Source organism: Phyllobates terribilis, unplaced genomic scaffold, assembly GCF_046119375.1.
Source record: "Phyllobates terribilis strain yellow unplaced genomic scaffold, ASM4611937v1 Scaffold_1__5_contigs__length_1240528914, whole genome shotgun sequence".
Classification (NCBI taxonomy): Eukaryota; Metazoa; Chordata; class Amphibia; order Anura; family Dendrobatidae; genus Phyllobates; species Phyllobates terribilis.
The window spans coordinates 382,853,589-382,873,777 of NW_027362761.1; the positions used below are offsets into that span (position 1 = coordinate 382,853,589).

The 20,189-nt window shown below is 42.7% G+C and overlaps 1 protein-coding gene across 5 annotated transcripts in view; it reads left to right on the forward strand.

The window, feature by feature from the left end:
- The window catches only part of AIFM3 (AIF family member 3), a 172,050-nt gene that overhangs the window by 143,153 nt on the left and 8,708 nt on the right, over nt 1-20,189 (forward strand). For 2 of the 5 annotated variants that reach the window (XM_073676459.1, XM_073676464.1), the window contains exons 19-20: nt 9,828-9,887; nt 18,282-18,386. In XM_073676459.1, coding sequence (XP_073532560.1) covers nt 9,828-9,887; nt 18,282-18,386 — 165 coding nt within the window. Of the gene's footprint in view, nt 1-1,577; nt 1,642-9,827; nt 9,888-18,281; nt 18,387-20,189 lie in introns of those variants that run through there. The other 3 variants (XM_073676471.1, XM_073676479.1, XM_073676484.1) reach the window with 2 other exon arrangements.

The following is a 20,189-nucleotide window of genomic DNA, read 5'->3' on the forward strand; positions in this document are numbered from 1 at the left end:
AATTTGGGAGGAAAATGGGGGGGTGCATCTTATGGTCCGAACGCAACTTACCAGTGGTGGTGGAGAGGGATCGCAGGGCAGCGGCGGAAGAAGAGGTGAGGCGAGCCGGTACCTGGCTGGGGGCCGGGCCTGGCCGGGTACCAGGGCCGGTGTATTGCTGTGAGCGGAGTTTGCAGAGCAGAGTGAGCGGCTTCCGGTGGCCGCGTCCATGTTCCTGAAGCTGTGCTCTACAGGAAAATGGCCGCCGGGGCCGGCGCATGAGCTCTGCTGAGTCGGCGGCCATTTTCCTGTAGAGCACATCTTAAGGAACATGGCCGCGGCCACCGGAAGCCGCTCACTCTGCTCTGCAAACTCCGCTCAGAGCAATACACCGGCCCTGGAACCCGGCCAGGCCCCCAGCCAGATACCGGCTCGCCTCACCTCTTGTTCTGGCACCAGCACCCCAGGCCAGGCACCAGCACCCCAGGCCAGGCACCAACACCCCAGGCCAGGCACCAACACCCCAGGCCCCCGCACCAGCACCCCAGGTACCAGGGCACCAGGCCCCCAGCGCCAGGCCCCCAGCCACCAGGTACCAGCATGCCTCCACTTCCGCCGGCTTCCTGAAGGACCCTGCCTCCTGTGACCCCAGCTCCACCGCCCCCCCAGGTAAGATACCTATTCAGACTATAAGACGGACCCCCATCTTATATAAAATTATTTTTTTCCTATTTTCCACCCTACAATTTGGGGTGCGTCTTATGGTCCAGTGCATCTTATAGTCCGAAAAATACGGTAATTGCTTGGCTTTGTCTAGGGGGATTTAGCTTATCAACTTTTTTAATCATCTGTTGGCAAAGAAAGTCACTTTGTTGGCTGAATCAAATTGAATCAAAGTCAAAAGACATAATTTGATATAATATGCTTGTATATTACAATAATAAGACCTAGGAAATAGTAATTAAACCTTGGATACTAATGATTTAGACTCCTTAACAAACACTGGCATAATGGCTGGCTTAGTATGTGTTAAAACGTTTTTTTTCAGGTGGGTGTGGAACTGGTATGCTCTGAAAACCATTTGAAAAAAGTAGTCAGAAAACGCTAAAAATATTATTTCTATTCTTTTCTATGTAAAAAAAAAAGACTTACTATTCATATTTTCAAGATTTGGAGCATTTTTTTGTAAGATATTCTGTCAGCAGGTTTTTGCTATGTAATCTGAGGGCACCATAGTGTAGGGAGAGAGACCCTGATTCCAGCGATGTGTCAGTTACTGGGCTGTGTTTTGCTGTTTCAGTACAATCATTAGGAGATTATTACTACAGGACAACTGGCCACGTGCATCCTAGTCCAACCCCGCCCCCAGCACTGATTGGCAGCACTCTGTTACTATACAATGTACACAGAAAGCTGTGGTGTGGGCAGGGTTATACACAGCTCAACAACTGAGCTCTCGTAGATAAGCAGCAGGGAAAACTATGGCTCTATCATAACAACTAAGTGACAAATCGCTGGAATCAGTGTCTCTGTCCCTAGCTCATGCTGCTGTCAGATTACATATATATTTATTTATTATGTATCATCATATTCCGCAGCGCTTTACAGACATCATCATCACTGTCACCACTGGAGCTCACAATCTAAATTCCCTATCAATATGTCTTTGTGGGAAGAAACCAATGCAAACACAGGAAGAACATACAAAGTATTGTCCGTGGAGGGATTTGTACCCAGGACCCCAGTGCTGCAAAGCATTTGTGCTAACCACTGAGGGACCGTGCTGCATCACAAAAGCTGCTGACAGATTCCCTTTAACTGCCTCAGGTTTCCAAAATTGCCAAGTGGTTAAAAGAAGTGAGCAGACCATTCTAAAAGTGATTTCCGCTTGGAAAATGTTCAATACTTTATAATAGAAGTCAATGGGAAGACTCAAAGGATGGTTCAGAGTCTTTTTCAGCAATTTTTTTCAACATTTTTGCTTAAAAAGGGTTTAGGGTCTTCTTTATTATTCAGTGTATTTCAAAAATGTCCAGAAAATGACAATAAAGAGGCCCAAAAATTGTCAAAAGTAAGTATGAAATGAGCAAAAAAGACAAAAGTTCAGAAAAAAACTAGTGATTCTTGAAGAAACTTCCACTTGACAAATGGATATTTTTAGCCACCTAAAAAAAATGTTGTGCGCACATACTCTTTCTTGCAATATGAGCTTGTTTTTGGAACATTGCAACTTGCACATACAAACTGTGAAATATCCAACTGCCAATAACTAAGAGTTATTCATGAGCGTGATGGCTGTTCAGTAGCCTTTTATTATTTCAAATGTAAGCAGTATTCCTCTTACCTTTTGCATTTTTAGTTTTTGCGCTTTCATATTTTCCTCCCTTTCTTTCAAGAGCCATAACATTTTTATTTTTCTGTCAGTGAAGCTGAGTGAGGGCTTGCTTTTTGCATGCTGAACTGTAATTTTTAATTTATACCATTTTGGGGTACATAGGACATTTTGATCACTTAACCCCTTCCCGACCCGTGTCACACCGTTTGTGACATGGAAAACAGTTCGTTCCCGACCCATGTCACAGCGTGTGTGACATGGAGGGAAAGAGCCCCTGCAGCGCCCGCGAGCGGGGTCGCTCAGGTGTCACAGTTGCTACTGCAACTAGACAACCTGTAGTTGACCCCACAGGGGGTGGATTAACCCCCCCGTGCCTAAAACCCCTCCGATTGGCAGTTTCACTTTCACTTTTAGTGAAACTGCCAATCGGAATGAATGAAATATTTCACCAATGGAAATTGGTGAAATATTTACTTTCTGGGCATGGCCTGATGCTTATAGCATCAGCCATTGGCTGGGGGGAGTGTCACCTCTGTGTCACCCCCCCAGATCTGATTGGGGGCTAGCGTCACATGGACACTAGCTCCAATCAGATGTCGAGCGGTGTATTTACTATGGCTGACCAAACTTTCCAGATCCATCCCTTCCGTGGAGCCAGAGGAGTTTGGTCACGCCGATCCGCTGCTGCCACAGATCATCTGCCCCGCCGCCGATCGTCTGCCACCTCCATCGCCGCCACCGATCCTCTGCACCCGCCGCTGCCACCGCTGCTGATCTGCCGCCGACCCCCTGCACCCGCTGCTGCCTCCGCTGCTGATCCGCTGCCGGTAGTATCCCCCCCCTTATCAGATTTCCAGCCCCCACTTCCCCCCCCACCCCCCCCTCCACCCCCCTTCCACCCCCCTTCCACCCCAGTCCCAATTTCTCACCTGTACCCCGACCTCCGCTCCCTCCCTCTCCCACGTCTTCATCCACCGGCTGCTGCTCTCCTTCTGACAGCCGGTGGACTGTGATCACAGGCAGCAGCAGACTCAGTGTAAATCTCCTGTGCCTGTGATCACACCACCATCCCCCAGTCCCAGGGATCACACCATCATCCCCCAGTCCTAGTGATCTCACCCACCATCCCCCAGTCCTAGTGATCTCACCCCCCCAGTGATCACCCGCCCCCTCCCCCGTCCGAGTGATCACCCCCCCTGCTGCTGCCAGCTACTGCCTGCCGGCCCCTACCCCCCTTGCTGCTGCCGGCTCCTGCCCCCCTTTCTGCCCCTTCTGCCCCAGTGATACCCCCCCTGCTGCTGTTGGCTCTTCTATCTCCTCAGCCCCCCCCTGCGCCCCGTGCGCCTGAGCGCGCCCCCTCCTGCGCCCCGTGCGCCTGAGCGCGCCCCCTCCTGCGCCCCGTGTGCCTGAGCGCGCCCCCTCCTGCGCCCCGTGTGCCTGAGCGCGCCCCCTCCTGCGCCCCGTGCGCCTGAGCGCGCCCCCTCCTGCGCCCCGTGCGCCTGAGCGCGCCCCCTCCTGCGCCCCGTACGCCTGAGCGCGCCCCCTCCTGCGCCCCGTGCGCCTGAGCGCGCCCCCTCCTGCGCCCCGTACGCCTGAGCACGCCCCCTCCTGCGCCCCGTACGCCTGAGCGCGCCCCCTCCTGCGCCCCGTACGCCTGAGCACGCCCCCTCCTGCGCCCCGTACGCCTGAGCGCGCCCCCTCCTGCGCCCCGTACGCCTCCACACGTGATTTACACCAAGCACTCACACATACACACGTACACTCATACTAATAATAAAGTTTAGATTTTTTTTTTCCCCACAGCACACAAAATGTCCCGCCCGTCCCGCCCTAGGGCGTACTCAGCTGAGGAGGCATATTCATTTATTGCCTCCGAAGCTGATAGTGAGGGAGAGGACCCCACGTTCCTCTATTCCTCTCATTCTTCCTCCTCCAGTGACACCGAGCCGGCACCAAGACGACGTCAGAGGTCAAGGCATCGTCCGGAGGCCGTGGAAGAAGACCCACAGCCATCTGTAAGTAACCCTCAACCTGGTGCTAGTCAAGCCCAACCTAGCACCAGTGCCCCGGTGTGGACCCCCGTCCCTGAAAATTACGCTCCGCGGATTCCTGATTTCCTTCCCCAATCAGGAATCCAGTTTGAGACCGCAAACCTCAGGGAAATAGACTTTTTCAAAGTCTATTTCTCTGAGGCCATTGTCAGTCTCATGGTGGAGCAGACTAACATTTACGCCCAACAATTTTTGTCTGCAAACCCAAATTCAATGTTTTCTACTTGGAGTCCCGTTGAAATGTTAAAATATTGGGGACTGGTACTTCACATGGGGATTGTGAAGAAACCAGAAATCCGTCAATACTGGAGTACCGATATTTTATATCAAACTCCAGTGTTCGGAATGGTGATGACCCGCAAAAGATTTGAGGTCATTCACAAATTTTTGCATTTCAGGGATAACATGGACAGCCTTCCCCGCGATGACCCGAATTTTGACAGACTGTTCAAAATTCGTCCGGTCATAGAACACTTCAGCAACGTTCCCCAAAGGGAAATTTCTGTGGATGAATCCCTCATCCACTTCAAAGGGAGGCTTCAATTCCGACAATACCTGCCCAGTAAGAGGGCAGGTATGTGTCTAGTTTCCAAAATGGGGTCACTTATGGGGGAGCTCCAATGTTTAGGCACACAGGAGCTCTTTAAACGCAACATGGTGTCCGCTAACAATTTGAGCCGAAATTGTTAGCGGACACCATGTTGCGTTTGGAGAGGCCCTGTGTGCCAAAACATTGGAGCTCCCCCACAAGTGACCCCATTTTGGAAACTAGACCCCCCAAGGCACCTATCTAGATGCATAGTGAGCACTTGGAACCCCCAGGTGCTTCACAAATTAATCCGTAAAAATGAAAAAGTATTTTTTTTTCCACTTTTTCATTTTTACGAATCAATTTGTGAAGCACCTGGGGGTTCCAAGTGCTCACTATGCATCTAGATAGGTGCCTTGGGGGGTCTAGTTTCCAAAATGGGGTCACTTATGGGGGAGCTCCAATGTTTAGGCACACAGGAGCTCTTTAAACGCAACATGGTGTCCGCTAGCAATTTGAGCCGAAATTGTTAGCGGACACCATGTTGCGTTTGGAGAGGCCCTGTGTGCCAAAACATTGGAGCTCCCCCACAAGTGACCCCATTTTGGAAACTAGACCCCCCAAGGCACCTATCTAGATGCATAGTGAGCACTTGGAACCCCCAGGTGCTTCACAAATTAATCCGTAAAAATGAAAAAGTATTTTTTTTTCCACTTTTTCATTTTTACGAATCAATTTGTGAAGCACCTGGGGGTTCCAAGTGCTCACTATGCATCTAGATAGGTGCCTTGGGGGGTCTAGTTTCCAAAATGGGGTCACTTATGGGGGAGCTCCAATGTTTAGGCACACAGGAGCTCTTTAAACGCAACATGGTGTCCGCTAACAATTTGAGCCGAAATTGTTAGCGGACACCATGTTGCGTTTGGAGAGGCCCTGTGTGCCAAAACATTGGAGCTCCCCCACAAGTGACCCCATTTTGGAAACTAGACCCCCCAAGGCACCTATCTAGATGCATAGTGAGCACTTGGAACCCCCAGGTGCTTCACAAATTAATCCGTAAAAATGAAAAAGTATTTTTTTTTCCACTTTTTCATTTTTACGAATCAATTTGTGAAGCACCTGGGGGTTCCAAGTGCTCACTATGCATCTAGATAGGTGCCTTGGGGGGTCTAGTTTCCAAAATGGGGTCACTTATGGGGGAGCTCCAATGTTTAGGCACACAGGAGCTCTTTAAACGCAACATGGTGTCCGCTAACAATTTGAGCCGAAATTGTTAGCGGACACCATGTTGCGTTTGGAGAGGCCCTGTGTGCCAAAACATTGGAGCTCCCCCACAAGTGACCCCATTTTGGAAACTAGACCCCCCAAGGCACCTATCTAGATGCATAGTGAGCACTTGGAACCCCCAGGTGCTTCACAAATTAATCCGTAAAAATGAAAAAGTATTTTTTTTTCCACTTTTTCATTTTTACGAATCAATTTGTGAAGCACCTGGGGGTTCCAAGTGCTCACTATGCATCTAGATAGGTGCCTTGGGGGGTCTAGTTTCCAAAATGGGGTCACTTATGGGGGAGCTCCAATGTTTAGGCACACAGGAGCTCTTTAAACGCAACATGGTGTCCGCTAACAATTTGAGCCGAAATTGTTAGCGGACACCATGTTGCGTTTGGAGAGGCCCTGTGTGCCAAAACATTGCAGCTCCCCCACAAGTGACCCCATTTTGGAAACTAGACCCCCCAAGGCACCTATCTAGATGCATAGTGAGCACTTGGAACCCCCAGGTGCTTCACAAATTAATCCGTAAAAATGAAAAAGTATTTTTTTTTCCACTTTTTCATTTTTACGAATCAATTTGTGAAGCACCTGGGGGTTCCAAGTGCTCACTATGCATCTAGATAGGTGCCTTGGGGGGTCTAGTTTCCAAAATGGGGTCACTTATGGGGGAGCTCCAATGTTTAGGCACACAGGAGCTCTTTAAACGCAACATGGTGTCCGCTAACAATTTCGGCTCAAATTGTTAGCGGACACCATGTTGCGTTTGGAGAGGCCCTGTGTGCCTAAACATTGGAGCTCCCCCACAAGTGACCCCATTTTGGAAACTAGACCCCCCAAGGCACCTATCTAGATGCATAGTGAGCACTTGGAACCCCCAGGTGCTTCACAAATTAATCCGTAAAAATTAAAAATACTTTTTTTTTTTACAAAAAAATTCTTTTAGCCTATTTTTTTTAATTTTCACATAGGTAACAGGATAAAATGCATCCTAAAATTTGTTGGGCAATTTCTCCTGAGTACACCGATACCTCATATGTGGTCATAAACCACTGTTTGGGCGCATGGCAGGGCTCAGAAGGGAAGGAGCGCAATTTGACTTTTGGAGCTAATTTTCCAATCAAAAAGTGAAATGGCGCTCCTTCCCTTCTGAGCCCTGTCGTGTGCCCAAACAGTGGTTTATGACCACATATGAGGTATTGGTTTACTCAGGAGAAAATGGCCAACAAATTTTAGGATGCATTTTACCCTGTTACCCATGTGAAAATTAAAAAATTTAGGCTAGAAAAAAAATTTTGTTAGAAAAATTAAAATGTTCATTTTTTTCTTCCATTTTGCTTTAGTTCCTGTGATGCACCTGAAGGGTTAATAATCTTCATGAATGTAGTTTTGAGTAGCTTGAGGGGTGCAGTTTTTGGAATGGTGTCACTTTTGGGTGTTTTCTGTCATGTACACCACTCAAAGGGACTTCAAATGTGATGTGGTCACTAAAAAAAATGGCTTTGCAAATTTTGCTGGAAAAAAGAAAATTTGCTGATGAACTTTGAACCCTTCTAACTTCCTACAAAAATTTTTTTTTTTTTTCAAAATTGTGCTGATGTAAAGTAGACATGTGGGAAATGTTATTTATTAACTATTTTGTGTCACATCACTCTCTAGTTTAGCAGAATAAAAATTCAAAATTTGAAAATTGCAAAATTTTCAAAATTTTTCCCATATTTTTGATTTTTTCACAAATAAACGCAAATATTATCGACCTAAATTTAATACTAACATGAAGCCCAATATGTCACGAAAAAACAATCTCAGAATCGCTAGGATCCGTTGAAGTGTTCCAGAGTTTTTAATTCATAAAGGGACACTGGTCAGAATTGACAAAAATGCCAAGGTCTTTAGGGTCAAAATAGGCTGGGTCCTGAAGGGGTTAATATTGTATTTTTTTTAGGGAAGTAGTACGGTAGCCAAAAATCATTAATTCTTGCATTTCAATTTTTTTCTTTTGGTGTTTAGCATACAGTTTAAATAATTTAAATTTTTTTTCGAAATCAGACTATTTTATGGACACAATAACACAATTTTTCTCATTTCTGTTTTCTTTTTTTGAATATTGAAAAAGGGGTCATTTAAATTTTTATATAGTTTTCATTTTTAAAATGTATTAAAACATTTATTTTAATTTTTACTTTATTATTTAGTCTCACTTGATATGCTATATACTGCAATACACAGGTACTGCAGTATAAGTAGTAACTGCAGTTCCCCTATGAGGCCACATTCATACGTTCAGTATTTGGTCAGTATTTTACGTAAGTATTTTGTAAGCCAAAACCAGGAGAGGGTGAAAAATGCAGAAGTGGTGACGTGTTTCTATTATACTTTTTCCTTTGATTGTTCCACTCCTGCTTTTGGCTTACAAATACTGAGGTAAAATACTGACCAAATACTGAACGTGTGAATGTGGCCTTTGTCTGAGCATCACAGGAGGCCATAGGGCCTTCAGCAGGTCCCGGCTGCCAAGGCAAACCATCAGCTCACCATGATCATGTTGTGGGTGGGGCGATGTGAGACAGGGTGTAAATTGCACAGGCAATCATTAAATTTAAATGCCACTGTTCTACTATGGTGCACGGAAAGGAAACCACTCCTGAATCAATATAAAGTATATGATCCAGCACTCTTAGAATATAGTAAATATAATTTTAATCAAAGTAAATCAAGTTCCATTAGAGTTCATGAAATGCAATCCACAACATGTAACGTTTCGGTCATTCAACCGTGACCTTCATCAGACAGATTGCTGGTGTAATGTGATGACAGGAAGGTTAGCGCTGGGGGCTAAAGGCAGGTGTGCCATGTGAAGACTGTGTTTGGTGGGCACTTTTGTTGACATCATACTTTATTATCTGTATTATTATTAATTCAAGGTTCTTTATCCTTTGTTATTACATATATAAATAAGGCCGTATGCTTTTTACTGCTCTTACATAACATATTAGATTATTTCAGTATGCCCCATTTGTAATTATGTGCTAATTTTATTAATTAATTGAAATGTACTTTTTCATGGGACAAGCCCTTTAAGTTTGTTTCCATATGAAAGGTTTCATCATATTTGATAATAAAGAATAGCTTCCTCAATTGTAGACATTTTTTTTTTAATAAATATCAAGGTTGGCCCGTGACTTTGTCTAAGTTTTTAATTTTGGCCCTCTGTGTATTTGAGTTTGACATCCCTGATCTAGGGCTACCAATGTCTGGATAACATTTAGGTTTTATCCAATTTTAAATTGTGTTTTTTTTTTAAAAAAATCAAAAAATCAAAGAACAAACAAAAACATCTAATGAGATCAACAGGTTTGGCGTTATATAAAAAAATCCTGTTCTTTTCTCATCAGTGTTGACATATTATGTCACCACATTTTTTGATCCAGGTGATATATACAGATCATACATCTGGTTCATGGTGTTTTCCTTGAGTCTCATAAATACATTTGAAGAAATAAGTGAATGTTCGTAAGAATAATTGATAACAGAATTACCACAAATTATACAGTTTTTTCACCCTTTTTCTAATGGAAATGCTAAATGGTGCATGAGTACTGGATATTACCTAAACTTGTAAATTGCTTGTGTAAAGTTAAAAAATTATTTTGCAATTTAGGAGAACCGTAAGGCGCTTGTATCCCAATAATGAGATGACATCCTGCGTAGATCAGTGGAGGTAATACTTAGGAACACTCACGTCTCCAGGGTGAAGGTTACTCTCTCTGGTTTCTCATAGTCTAAACAACAGAGTTAACTACTTGACCTTATATCTTCATGACATCTGACATATATATGGACTTTAAGTCAAAATTGGTAATTTAAATTGGACATCCAGGAGTAGAAAAAAACTCTTTTTTTTAAAAAAAAACAATACCACTCCTGTCCTTAGACTATTCTGGTATTGCGGACATTTATACTGGAATAGGGATGAGTTGCTTTCCCAGACACAGCAAATGGAAAGGAATGCTTCTGTCTCTGGAAAACAAAAATCAGACCCTTCTCTTTCATCCTAGACAACCTCATTTTAACTTTTGGTGACTTGTAGTGCTTCACACCTTATTGACATGTGAAAAAAAATACATTCCTTAGCTTTGCAATACACAGTGTTGGTCTCATAATTCTCCCATAAAAGCCATTTCATTTTTAGTTACATTTTATAACTATGTAGCTCTTTGTGGCTACAAGGTCAGACATCATTATGTCACTACTTAAAGCATAAGAGAGAGTATTTAAACTGCCGCCAGCTATAGATTTATAATAAGACACTAAGGTAAAGGCTTACAGCTGGCGGAAGATACAGAATGTCTCGGCCGCTTCAACCTAATTTATTGTGAAAATTATAGCTATACAGATAAATTAGTTACTTTTTGCCTCTAGCTTTACTGTCAGGTTACACAGTGTATTTATTATATTATATTTATACAATGAATAATTCATATATTTATACAACAAATTATATATATACAGTGGGTGAAATAAGGATTGAACACATCACCACTTTTCTAAGTAAATATATTTCTAAAGGTGCTATTGACATGAAATTCTCAGCAGATGTCGGTAACAACCCATCCAATTCACACAGACAAACCACAGATGTCCATGAATTAAGTTATGTGTAATATTGAGAAATGACACAGGGAAAAGTATTGAACACACTTGCTGAAATTTAATTCTTTGTACAAAAGCTTTTGTTGGTGATGACAGCTTCAAGGCCTCTTGTATGGAGAAACTAGTCGCATGCATTGCTCAGGTGTGATTTTGGCCCATTCTTCCACACAAACACTCTTCAAATCCTGATGGTTCCATGGGCTCCTTCTATGAACTGTGAGCTTTAGTTCCTTCCATAAATTCTCTATTTGATTCAGGTCAGCTGTTACCGACACCTTGTGAGAATTTCATGTCAATAGCACCTTTAGAAATATATTTACTTAGAAAATTGGTGACGTGTCCAATACTTATTTCACCCACTGTATGTATATGTGTGTACTTATATATATATATATATATTTATATATATGACGTGCAGAGACCTAAGATCTTTACTGTTACAGTGGCTCAGTGATAAATTAAAGACTGACTTAAAATCACTAAAAGCACTGATTTTAGAACATAAATGATTAGAAATTTATTGTAATTATTTCTCAATGGTCCCTAGAAACATAATAAACATTTGTGAATTTAATTTATGGCTTAAACTCTGAAAATGTAAACTATCCTACACTAAATCATACTTATAGAAATTGAGAAAGCTGAGACCCGACATCTGGATATTTTCTTGAAAATTTGTTTAAGGAACAAATTGGAATCAGTGGTGCCTTACTTTCCTTACTTTTAAATGCAGATAGACTTTAAAGATCATTCTAAATTGTGACATTTGGTCGTGTGTGAATAGTTACAAAATATCAGGCCTGGGGCATGTATAGAAACTAAAAACCAAATCCCCCCCCCCTCACCCATAATTTAACAAAACACTTCCAATAGTAGTAATAACTGGCAGGTGTCTGCTGTGTAAAACAGCTAGCACCTTCTGGATATGGAGCATTAAACTTCTGCTGTACATATACAGCCGATGTCTGGAAAGGATTAGAAGAGTAAATCACATTCACACAAAAATTCACACACTACAAATTAAATTAATACTCCAAAAAAAAACCTGTACCAGTCTCCTTCACTAGCGTAAGAAAGGCTGCGCTGAGTCTGTGTTTTCTGCAGTTGCAGCACGCAGCATTGCACAGGCAGAAAAGTCAGAAGACTTGGCAGGCCACTATGCAGAGCTTCTCCCTCCAAGGATGGCGTAGAGACCAGCTTTAAAGAAAAGTAGACAGATGCTCGGTAAGGGCTGTTCGGCAGTGGGGCCTGCCAACTCAGGAGCTCCAGATCAGGTGCGTAGGCTACTTCCATTGGACATTTGCCACCATATTAGACCAGTTGTCGTAATCTGGTTAACCAACCAAAAATTGCCCTTGAGCCAGAGTCCTACTGTTCCTTCAAGTCACAAGACTCAAACGACTTCTCTTACTAACTGAATGTAATTTCTCAGGAATTTTTTGCTCTCTTTGCAACAAAGAAAACTTGCCAAATTCTTTAATATGACTGTCAGTCGGTAACTCTGTTGTTCAGTCTATACTGGTGGGACCTACATTTAAACTATATGGCATTTCTTTCTAAAGTTCTGTATAACTTTCACAAATTCACTTATCCTGAGGACATGAAGATAATAGAATACATGAAATATCCTTCCAGTTTTGCATGATACACTTTTAATTTCTGTATTTCATGGGCTATTACATAACAAAATGCACAGATTATTCAAAAGCAATTATTCAGCCTGGATTATCTGGGACTAAAATAATAGCTACCCATAAATACAGTAATTACAATTCACTTTTAATTACATTTTTTGTGAATAATGTCAAACAAATCAGTATTTTGTGGGTTTTCCATGATTCACAAATGGTATACAAGGAAATGAGAATATCTGCTAGAATATACACATGAAAAATGGAGAAAAGTTCTGTTTGGTAAGTCCCTTAATAATTTTGTAAAATGGAAAAAAAATACTGCAATTGTTTTAAAAAATAAAATGATAAAAACATATTTATATTTAGTTGACATGATGGATGGACAGCATAACTTAACCTTCTAATCATCACAAGATGATGAGCGGTGCGCATCTTGTATCTGGAATAATATTTGAGCAGTTCGGGTCCTCGCCTATCAGACAGAGACTCCCTGTTGAGTCCAGGTTGCATAATTTTGGCAGCAGAAATATAAAAAGAAAAAAAAGTGGTTATAGGGCACTATCGGTTTGGCTATCGATGGTTTAAAGTTTTGCTGTCTCATCACAAATAACGTATTTCATAGTGTAAATGTTCTTGGCAAGCAGTTTTTTTTTGCAGAAAGTATTTACCAGCTAAATATTTCCTCTACTGCAGCCACCATAGATGAAATGCAGCATTACATTGTAGTCGTTTGAATAAATGACTGTCCATGGACGGCTCAAGACCATCAGTCATACAAATATATTGTAAAACTAAAGGTGGATTTATACTGAACGATTCGAGGCGGTAAACAATCGATGATCGGCTACATATTTTCTGATTGGCAGACATTTAATAGCTTGTTTAGACTACATCTCCCATGCACACATAACGCTGAAGTCATAGAGTGCAGCCACTGATATTGGTATTGGAATCCATTTAAGATGAAGAGGTGAAGATAAAGTAACAACTTGTAATTAGTGTAATGAACAAAAATAGCTTTCAAAGTAGAAAAAGTAATTCTACATTTTTTTTGCTCAATACGTAATACAACTTTTTCACAAACATTAATGCAACCCCAACTTAAAAAAAATATAATGGGAAACTGTAATTGTAAAGAAAACAAGAATGTAATAATTTGGAAATTTGGAAATTTCTTATAGCCATAGTTTTTGTAACACCCCTTAAAGCTGCCTCCAGGGTGTCACCTCCGTATGGTGCAGTGCATACATCCAACGTATGCTAAGAGTTCTAGGGGAATGCAGGAGGGTCTTCCTCTTCTCCCAGGGTTCGACTTAAGAAACCCATGTCAACGTTCTGTACACACCAACAATGATATGAGATGATTGACACAACTTTACAGGTTTATTTATAGGGAGTCAAATGGTTAAAAATACACGGGGATAACAAGAAGAAAAAGAGAAAGTATGCTCCAAGTATGTTACCCTTAATATATGACACAGCGAGCAAAATATACCTGATGAAGGAGTCAACCCGACTTCGAAAGGCATTGTATAAATGAATATGGATCCACAGAACATTCAGCCTTGTCTTCACTCTGTGGCAGCGCTCAGGAATCACTGCTCTTTTTCTTGTTTGGTTTGAATATGGGGATAACAAAAAACAGCAAAAGGAATAATACCATATAAACCCAGAAGATATGTTGTTCTCTTGAAGGTACAGGATTTGCTTTGCAGTAGACCTGCATGTTAAGGATGACACTTTCTCTTTAAATGACAGCATGTCCACTCCTAACTAATAACACTTAACCCCCAAATGGCTGCAGCAATACAAGTAATACAGTCTAACGTTGGGGCCGGTTGCTGCGGATGTTGGCACATTTACAGAAACCGTTGGTGCACTTCATAAACCAATGGGAAAAAAAACAACCTTATTTATGGTCCTGTTCTAAACTCCAGACATGTGGAATCAAAAATTCCAGCAACACTCCCTTAACAAGTAGTTCTATTTTAACTTCCTCAACAGTTGAACCAGAAGTCCCAGCATTAGCTACTCACTTCTTGATGCAGCAGGTCTGTGGTCACACAGAAATCCAGCTTGGGGCTGCAGGGTCCAGATGCTTGGGGATACATGGAATGGATGGCAAGATCTTCCTCCAAGTTAAGCCAGGTGGCGGTGGGCAATTCCTGGTAATCTGGCTGGTCTGCCGGTGTGGTACAGCTCCAGGGTTCACTGTTCTCCTCTCACACAGGGCTGCAAAGTAGTCAGCACTCACTTCATCCTCCTGTCCTGGGTCCTAGCTGCAATGGATAACAGCCCACATATTCCTCAGTGCAGTTAGCTCTTCCCTTCTTTTCCACCTTCCCCAGCCAATTAGTCATTATCACTGCTGCTGCTCCACCTCTTCTAGTTTGCAAAGAAGAGCAAAGGTTTTGAGGAGTTGCAGTCACGGGAATGCTGCAAAAGAGGGATTAATGTTTGCAACTGTGAAACCCTGTTTGCTCCTAGCTGCAGCAGTCTCTGCACACCTGCCTCCTCACAGGGGTTACAGTTTATTCAATACAGAACATAGAACACAGATCAGAAGTTGAAAGTTAGTCAATATCCATTTAATTTGAAAAAAATAACTAATTTAGAAATTGATCACAGCAACACATCTTAAAAAAAAGCTGGGACAGGGTTAAAAGGAACCTGTCATCAGCAAGAAAAGCTATTAACCTGCAGATATGGGCTTAATCTGCAGGTTAATAGCATTATTAACCTGCTAGTGACAGGTTCCCTTTAAGAAAAGGCCTGAAAAGTAAGGGATGGAGGGTCAATTTTCAACTAAGTCACATGACTGTGTATAAAAAGAGCATGTTAGAGAGGCAAAGTCTCTCAGAAGCAAATATGGTCAGAGGCTCACCAACCTGTGAACAACTGCGTCTAAAAATCCTCAATGTAAAATTGAATATCCCAACATTGACTACATAACATAATATCATCAAAAGATTCAGAGTTTCTGGAGAAATCCATGTGCATAAAGGTCAAGGCCTACTGTCTACATTGGATGCTCAGGAGGGTCCTCAGGCAGCATTGCATTAACAGCAAGCATGATTCTGTTGTGCAAATCACTGAATGGGCACAGGAATACTTCCAGAAATCATTGTCTGTGAACACAGATCACCATGCAATCCACAAATGTAAGTTAAAGTTCTATCATGCAAAGAAGAAGCAGTGTATCAACACAATCCAGAAATGCTGCCTTCTTCTCTGGGCCAATGCCCATTTAAAATGGAGTGAGTCAAAATGGAAAGCCATTCTGTGGTCACATGAATCAAAATTTTAAATTCTTTATGGAAACCACGTGCACCATGTACTAGAAGGAGAGGGATCATCTATCTTGTAATCAGCAGACAATTTAAAACCCTGCATCTTTGATGGTATGGTGTTACATTAGTGCCTATGGCATCGTCATCTTGAAGGGCACTATCAATGCTGAGTATCTTATAGAGGTTTTAGTATAAAATATTCTGCCATCCAGAAAACATCTACAGTGGGGAAAAAAAGTATTTAGTCAGCCACCAATTGTGCAAGTTCTCCCACTTAAAAAGATGAGAGAGGCCTGTAATTGACATCATAGGTAGACCTCAACTATGAGAGACAAAATGAGAAAACAAATCCTGAAAATCACATTGTCTGATTTGGAAAGAATCTTTTTTCAAATTTTGGTGAAAATAAGTATTTGGTCAATTACAAAAATTAATCTCAACATCTCAATACTTTGTTATATATCCTTTGTTGGCAATGACAGAGGTCAAATTTTTTCTGTAAGTCTTCACAAGGTTGGCACACACTGTTGCTGGTATGTTGGCCCATTCCTCCATGCAGATCTCCTCTAAAGCAGTGATGTTTTGGGGCTGTCGCTGGGCAACACAGATTTTCAACTCCCCCAAAAGGTTTTCTATAGGGTTTAGATCTGGAGACTAGCTAGGCCACTCCAGGACCTTGAAATGCTTCTTATGAAGCCACTCCTTCATTGCCCTGGCGGTGTGCTTGGGATCATTGTCATGCTGAAAGACCCAGCCACGTTTCATCTTTAATGCCCTTGCTGATGGATGGAGGTTTGCACTCAAAATCTCACGATACATGGCCCCATTCATTCTTTCATGTACACAGATCAGTCATCCTGGTCCCTTGGCAGAGAAACAGCCCCAAAGCATGATGTTGCCATCCCCATGCTTCACAGTAGGTATGGTGTTCTTTGGATGCAAATCAGCATTCTTTCTCCTCCAAACACGACGAGTTGTGTTTCAACCAAACAGTTCTACTTTGGTTTCATCTGACCATATGACATTCTCCCAATACTCTTCTGGATCATCCAAATGCTCTCTAGCAAACTTCAGATGGGCCCGGACATGTAATACCTCAATAGGGGGACACGTCTGGCACAGCAGGATCTGAGTCTCTGGCGGCGTAGTGTGTTACTGATGGCAGCCTGTGTAACGTTGGTCCCAGCTCTCTGCAGGTCATTCACTAGGTCCCCCATGTGGTTCTGGGATTTTTGCTCACCGTTCTTGAGATCATTTTGGGTGAGATCTTCTGTGGAGCCCCAGATCGAGAGAGATTATCAGTGGTCTTGTATGTCTTCCATTTTTTAATTATTGCTCCCACAGTTGATTTCTTCACACCAAGCTGCTTGCCTATTGCAGATTCAGTTTTCCCAGCCTGGTGCAGGGCTACAATTTTTTATTCTGGTGTCCTTCGACAGCTCTTTGGTCTTCACCATAGTGGGGTTTGGAGTGTGACTGTTTGAGGTTGCGGACAGGTGTCTTTTATACTGATAACAAGTTCAAACAGGTGCCACTACTACAGGTAATGAGTAGAGGACAGAGGAGCCTCCTAAAGAAGTTACTGGTCTGTGAGAGCAAGAAATCTTGTTTGTTTGTAATTGACCAAATACTTATATTCCTCCAAAATTTGAAAAAAAATTATTTCCAAATCAGACAATGTGATTTTCAGGATTTGTTTTCTCATAGTTGAGGTCTTCCTATGATGTCAGGTAAGGCCCCTCCCATCTTTTTAAGTGGGAGAACTTGTACAATTGGTGCCTGACCAAATACTTTTTTCCCCACTGTATTTCAGGGAAGGCCTTGTATATTTCAGCAAGAAAATACTAAACCACATACTATATCCATCACAATAGCATGGCTTCACCGACCTCCAGTCCAAATCTTTCACCAATAGAGAACATTTGGTGCATTATGAAAAGAAAAAGCAAAGAAGATCGTCGACTGTTCAGCAGCTAAAATCCTGCATCAGACAAGAATGGGAGAACATTCCTCTCCCAAAACTCCAGCAATTGGTCTCCTCACTTTCCAGACAATTACAGACTTGTGTAAAAAGAAGGGGGATGCTACACAGTGGTAGACATGACTCTGTCCCAACTTTTTTGAGATGTGCCATCAATTTGTAAATGAGTTAATATTTTCAAATCAAAATGGAAAAATGTCTGACTTTCAGCTTTTTATCTGTGTTCTATGTTCTCTTGTGAATTAAATATGTCTATAAGAGATTTCCAAATCATTTACATTTTATACAGCGTCCCAACTTTTTTGGAATCGGGGTTAAATATAGACATGTTCAGTGTCACTAAATGAGGAAAAGGAATAAAAGATCTTTCCCCAGCCAGGTGAATACTTAATTGAAGGTTGCAAGTTTCTTCTTGGCCATCTATTTGCAGTTACTGTCCAGATTAAAGTTATGTTTTTTTTAGATAAGTAAATCAAATGTAATAATTTACTTAACTTTATTATGTTATCACACACATACTAAAGATGGTGGATTGTGTTTTTGTCTGTGTATTCCAGGAATGATGAAGTCATTGCAGTTGCCAGCATGAATTATGACCCTATAGTGTCCAAGGTAGCAGAAGTTATGGCATCAGGAAAATCGATACGCAAGCGTGATGTCGAGTAAGTAGTGTTTAAAGGGAATCTGTCACCCCCCTGGGCGATATCGCTCAGGGGGGTAACAGATTCCCTTTAATGGAAATGCAATGTTAAGAAATGCAAAGGAGATTAAAATTAGCTACTGTTGATAAAAATACAAGGGAAAAAGTAGACTTTTTATCTATAATGAGTAATAGCACATGCAATAACACATTGTAACAATTCCAAAAGAAAGCATGTTACAGACCAATGAAACAATGTTAGAAAAATTAGGAAAGAACTTATTATCAACAAAGTTTTAGAATAATTTGCATTTTAATAACAAAACTACAGGACATAAACATGCATACCTCCAGTCATTACACCATTAATTCAGCCTTAAAGAAGCAGTGCCGTAACTATAAACTTCGGGGCCCCGGGGCAAAACTTCATAGTGGGGCCCCTCAACATTTCAATCACTAGAGGTTGTGCGGAACGTGGTGAAGCCTGCTAACCATTGTTGTATACAACACACAGGCTTCACCACGTTCCGCAAAGACCTTTAATAGATTTTGTTGTTTATGATGCAAGTTTTAGAAGTTAAATATTCAGTGAATATGTTTGGAAAATTAATAAGGTGAATAACTGTATTGACTCGCCCTCCCTGAGCGATGGGGTACCCGGAGCCGGGCCAGTGCAGGGTGGCAGAGTGGGATGTCGTCGTGGCCGTGACCCGGTCCGTGCCCAGGGCTGTCACATGAAAAATAATGGGCTTGTTGATGAGTGGTTATTCGACTATGCCACCTGTGGTTTCTGGTGAAGGCCACCAGCGCTGCGACAGTCCTCTGAGGCTGATATTCTGGCAGCTTGGTTGGAACTACTCCCCACAGGCGGAGTAGGCCTCAGGGCAGTGTCAGATGGACTGAGTGGAGGGATGGTGGGTGCAGTGCCACGTGGGAATAACCAAACGGGGCGGTAAATGAAGTCATCCAGGGTTTTACTCACTTTAGATGAACTTTAGCCGCAAAGCTTCCCTCTGCTTAACACGGCGTACTGCGGCCACCAGGAAGGGGGTTCAGAACTTCTCAGGTAGATCAAGAGCACCTGTCAGGACCCCGTTGGTGTGTTCCTCTCCTTCTCCTTCTCCTCCCGCTTGTTGTCCCCCTGGGATCCACTAAGCCGCCGGGCTTTTCCAACAGTGACGTGAAGTACACAGTCAGATATCGGGGGCCGGTCACCCCTCTTGCAGCGGGAATCCCTCTGGCTTGGCCAGAGTGAGGAATACAGGTGGCGACTCCACTCCGTCTGTATCCCCCTGGGATCCTTTTGCCTGTGGAGCCTATCTCCTCTGCTCCCCTCCAAGGCCTTCTTAGAACGGTACCCTGACCCACTACATGGTTCCCCCTATCTTTGGTTCCCCCCCATCTCCTCTATCCTGGAACGGGGCAGCACCCTGGTGCATTTAGGCCCCCTGCAGGACAGGAGTGGTGTAGTGTTGAGTGTGAAGTTGGGTCCTGGGTGATGCTCCATCCTTACCCGGAAGAGGAGATACCACACCTCTATCTGAGGTGCAGTACCCGTGTGGCGACTGAACCCTCAGGGGCGCCACATTCCCCCCTGGTGAAACACAGCACGTCCGCGGGCTGCAATAGAGCAAAGTGTTGGTACAGACATTCAAAATTTTAAATGTTTTTTGTAAACAATAAAACAATCTTCCCTTTATGGGAGGTTTGGACACTTTTAACGTTGCAAGATATATATAGTATAAATATATAAAACATTAAAGAGACATTATGCATGTAGAAAACACTGTAGAAAAGTGCAGTTCAGCAGCATGAGGGACCTGTC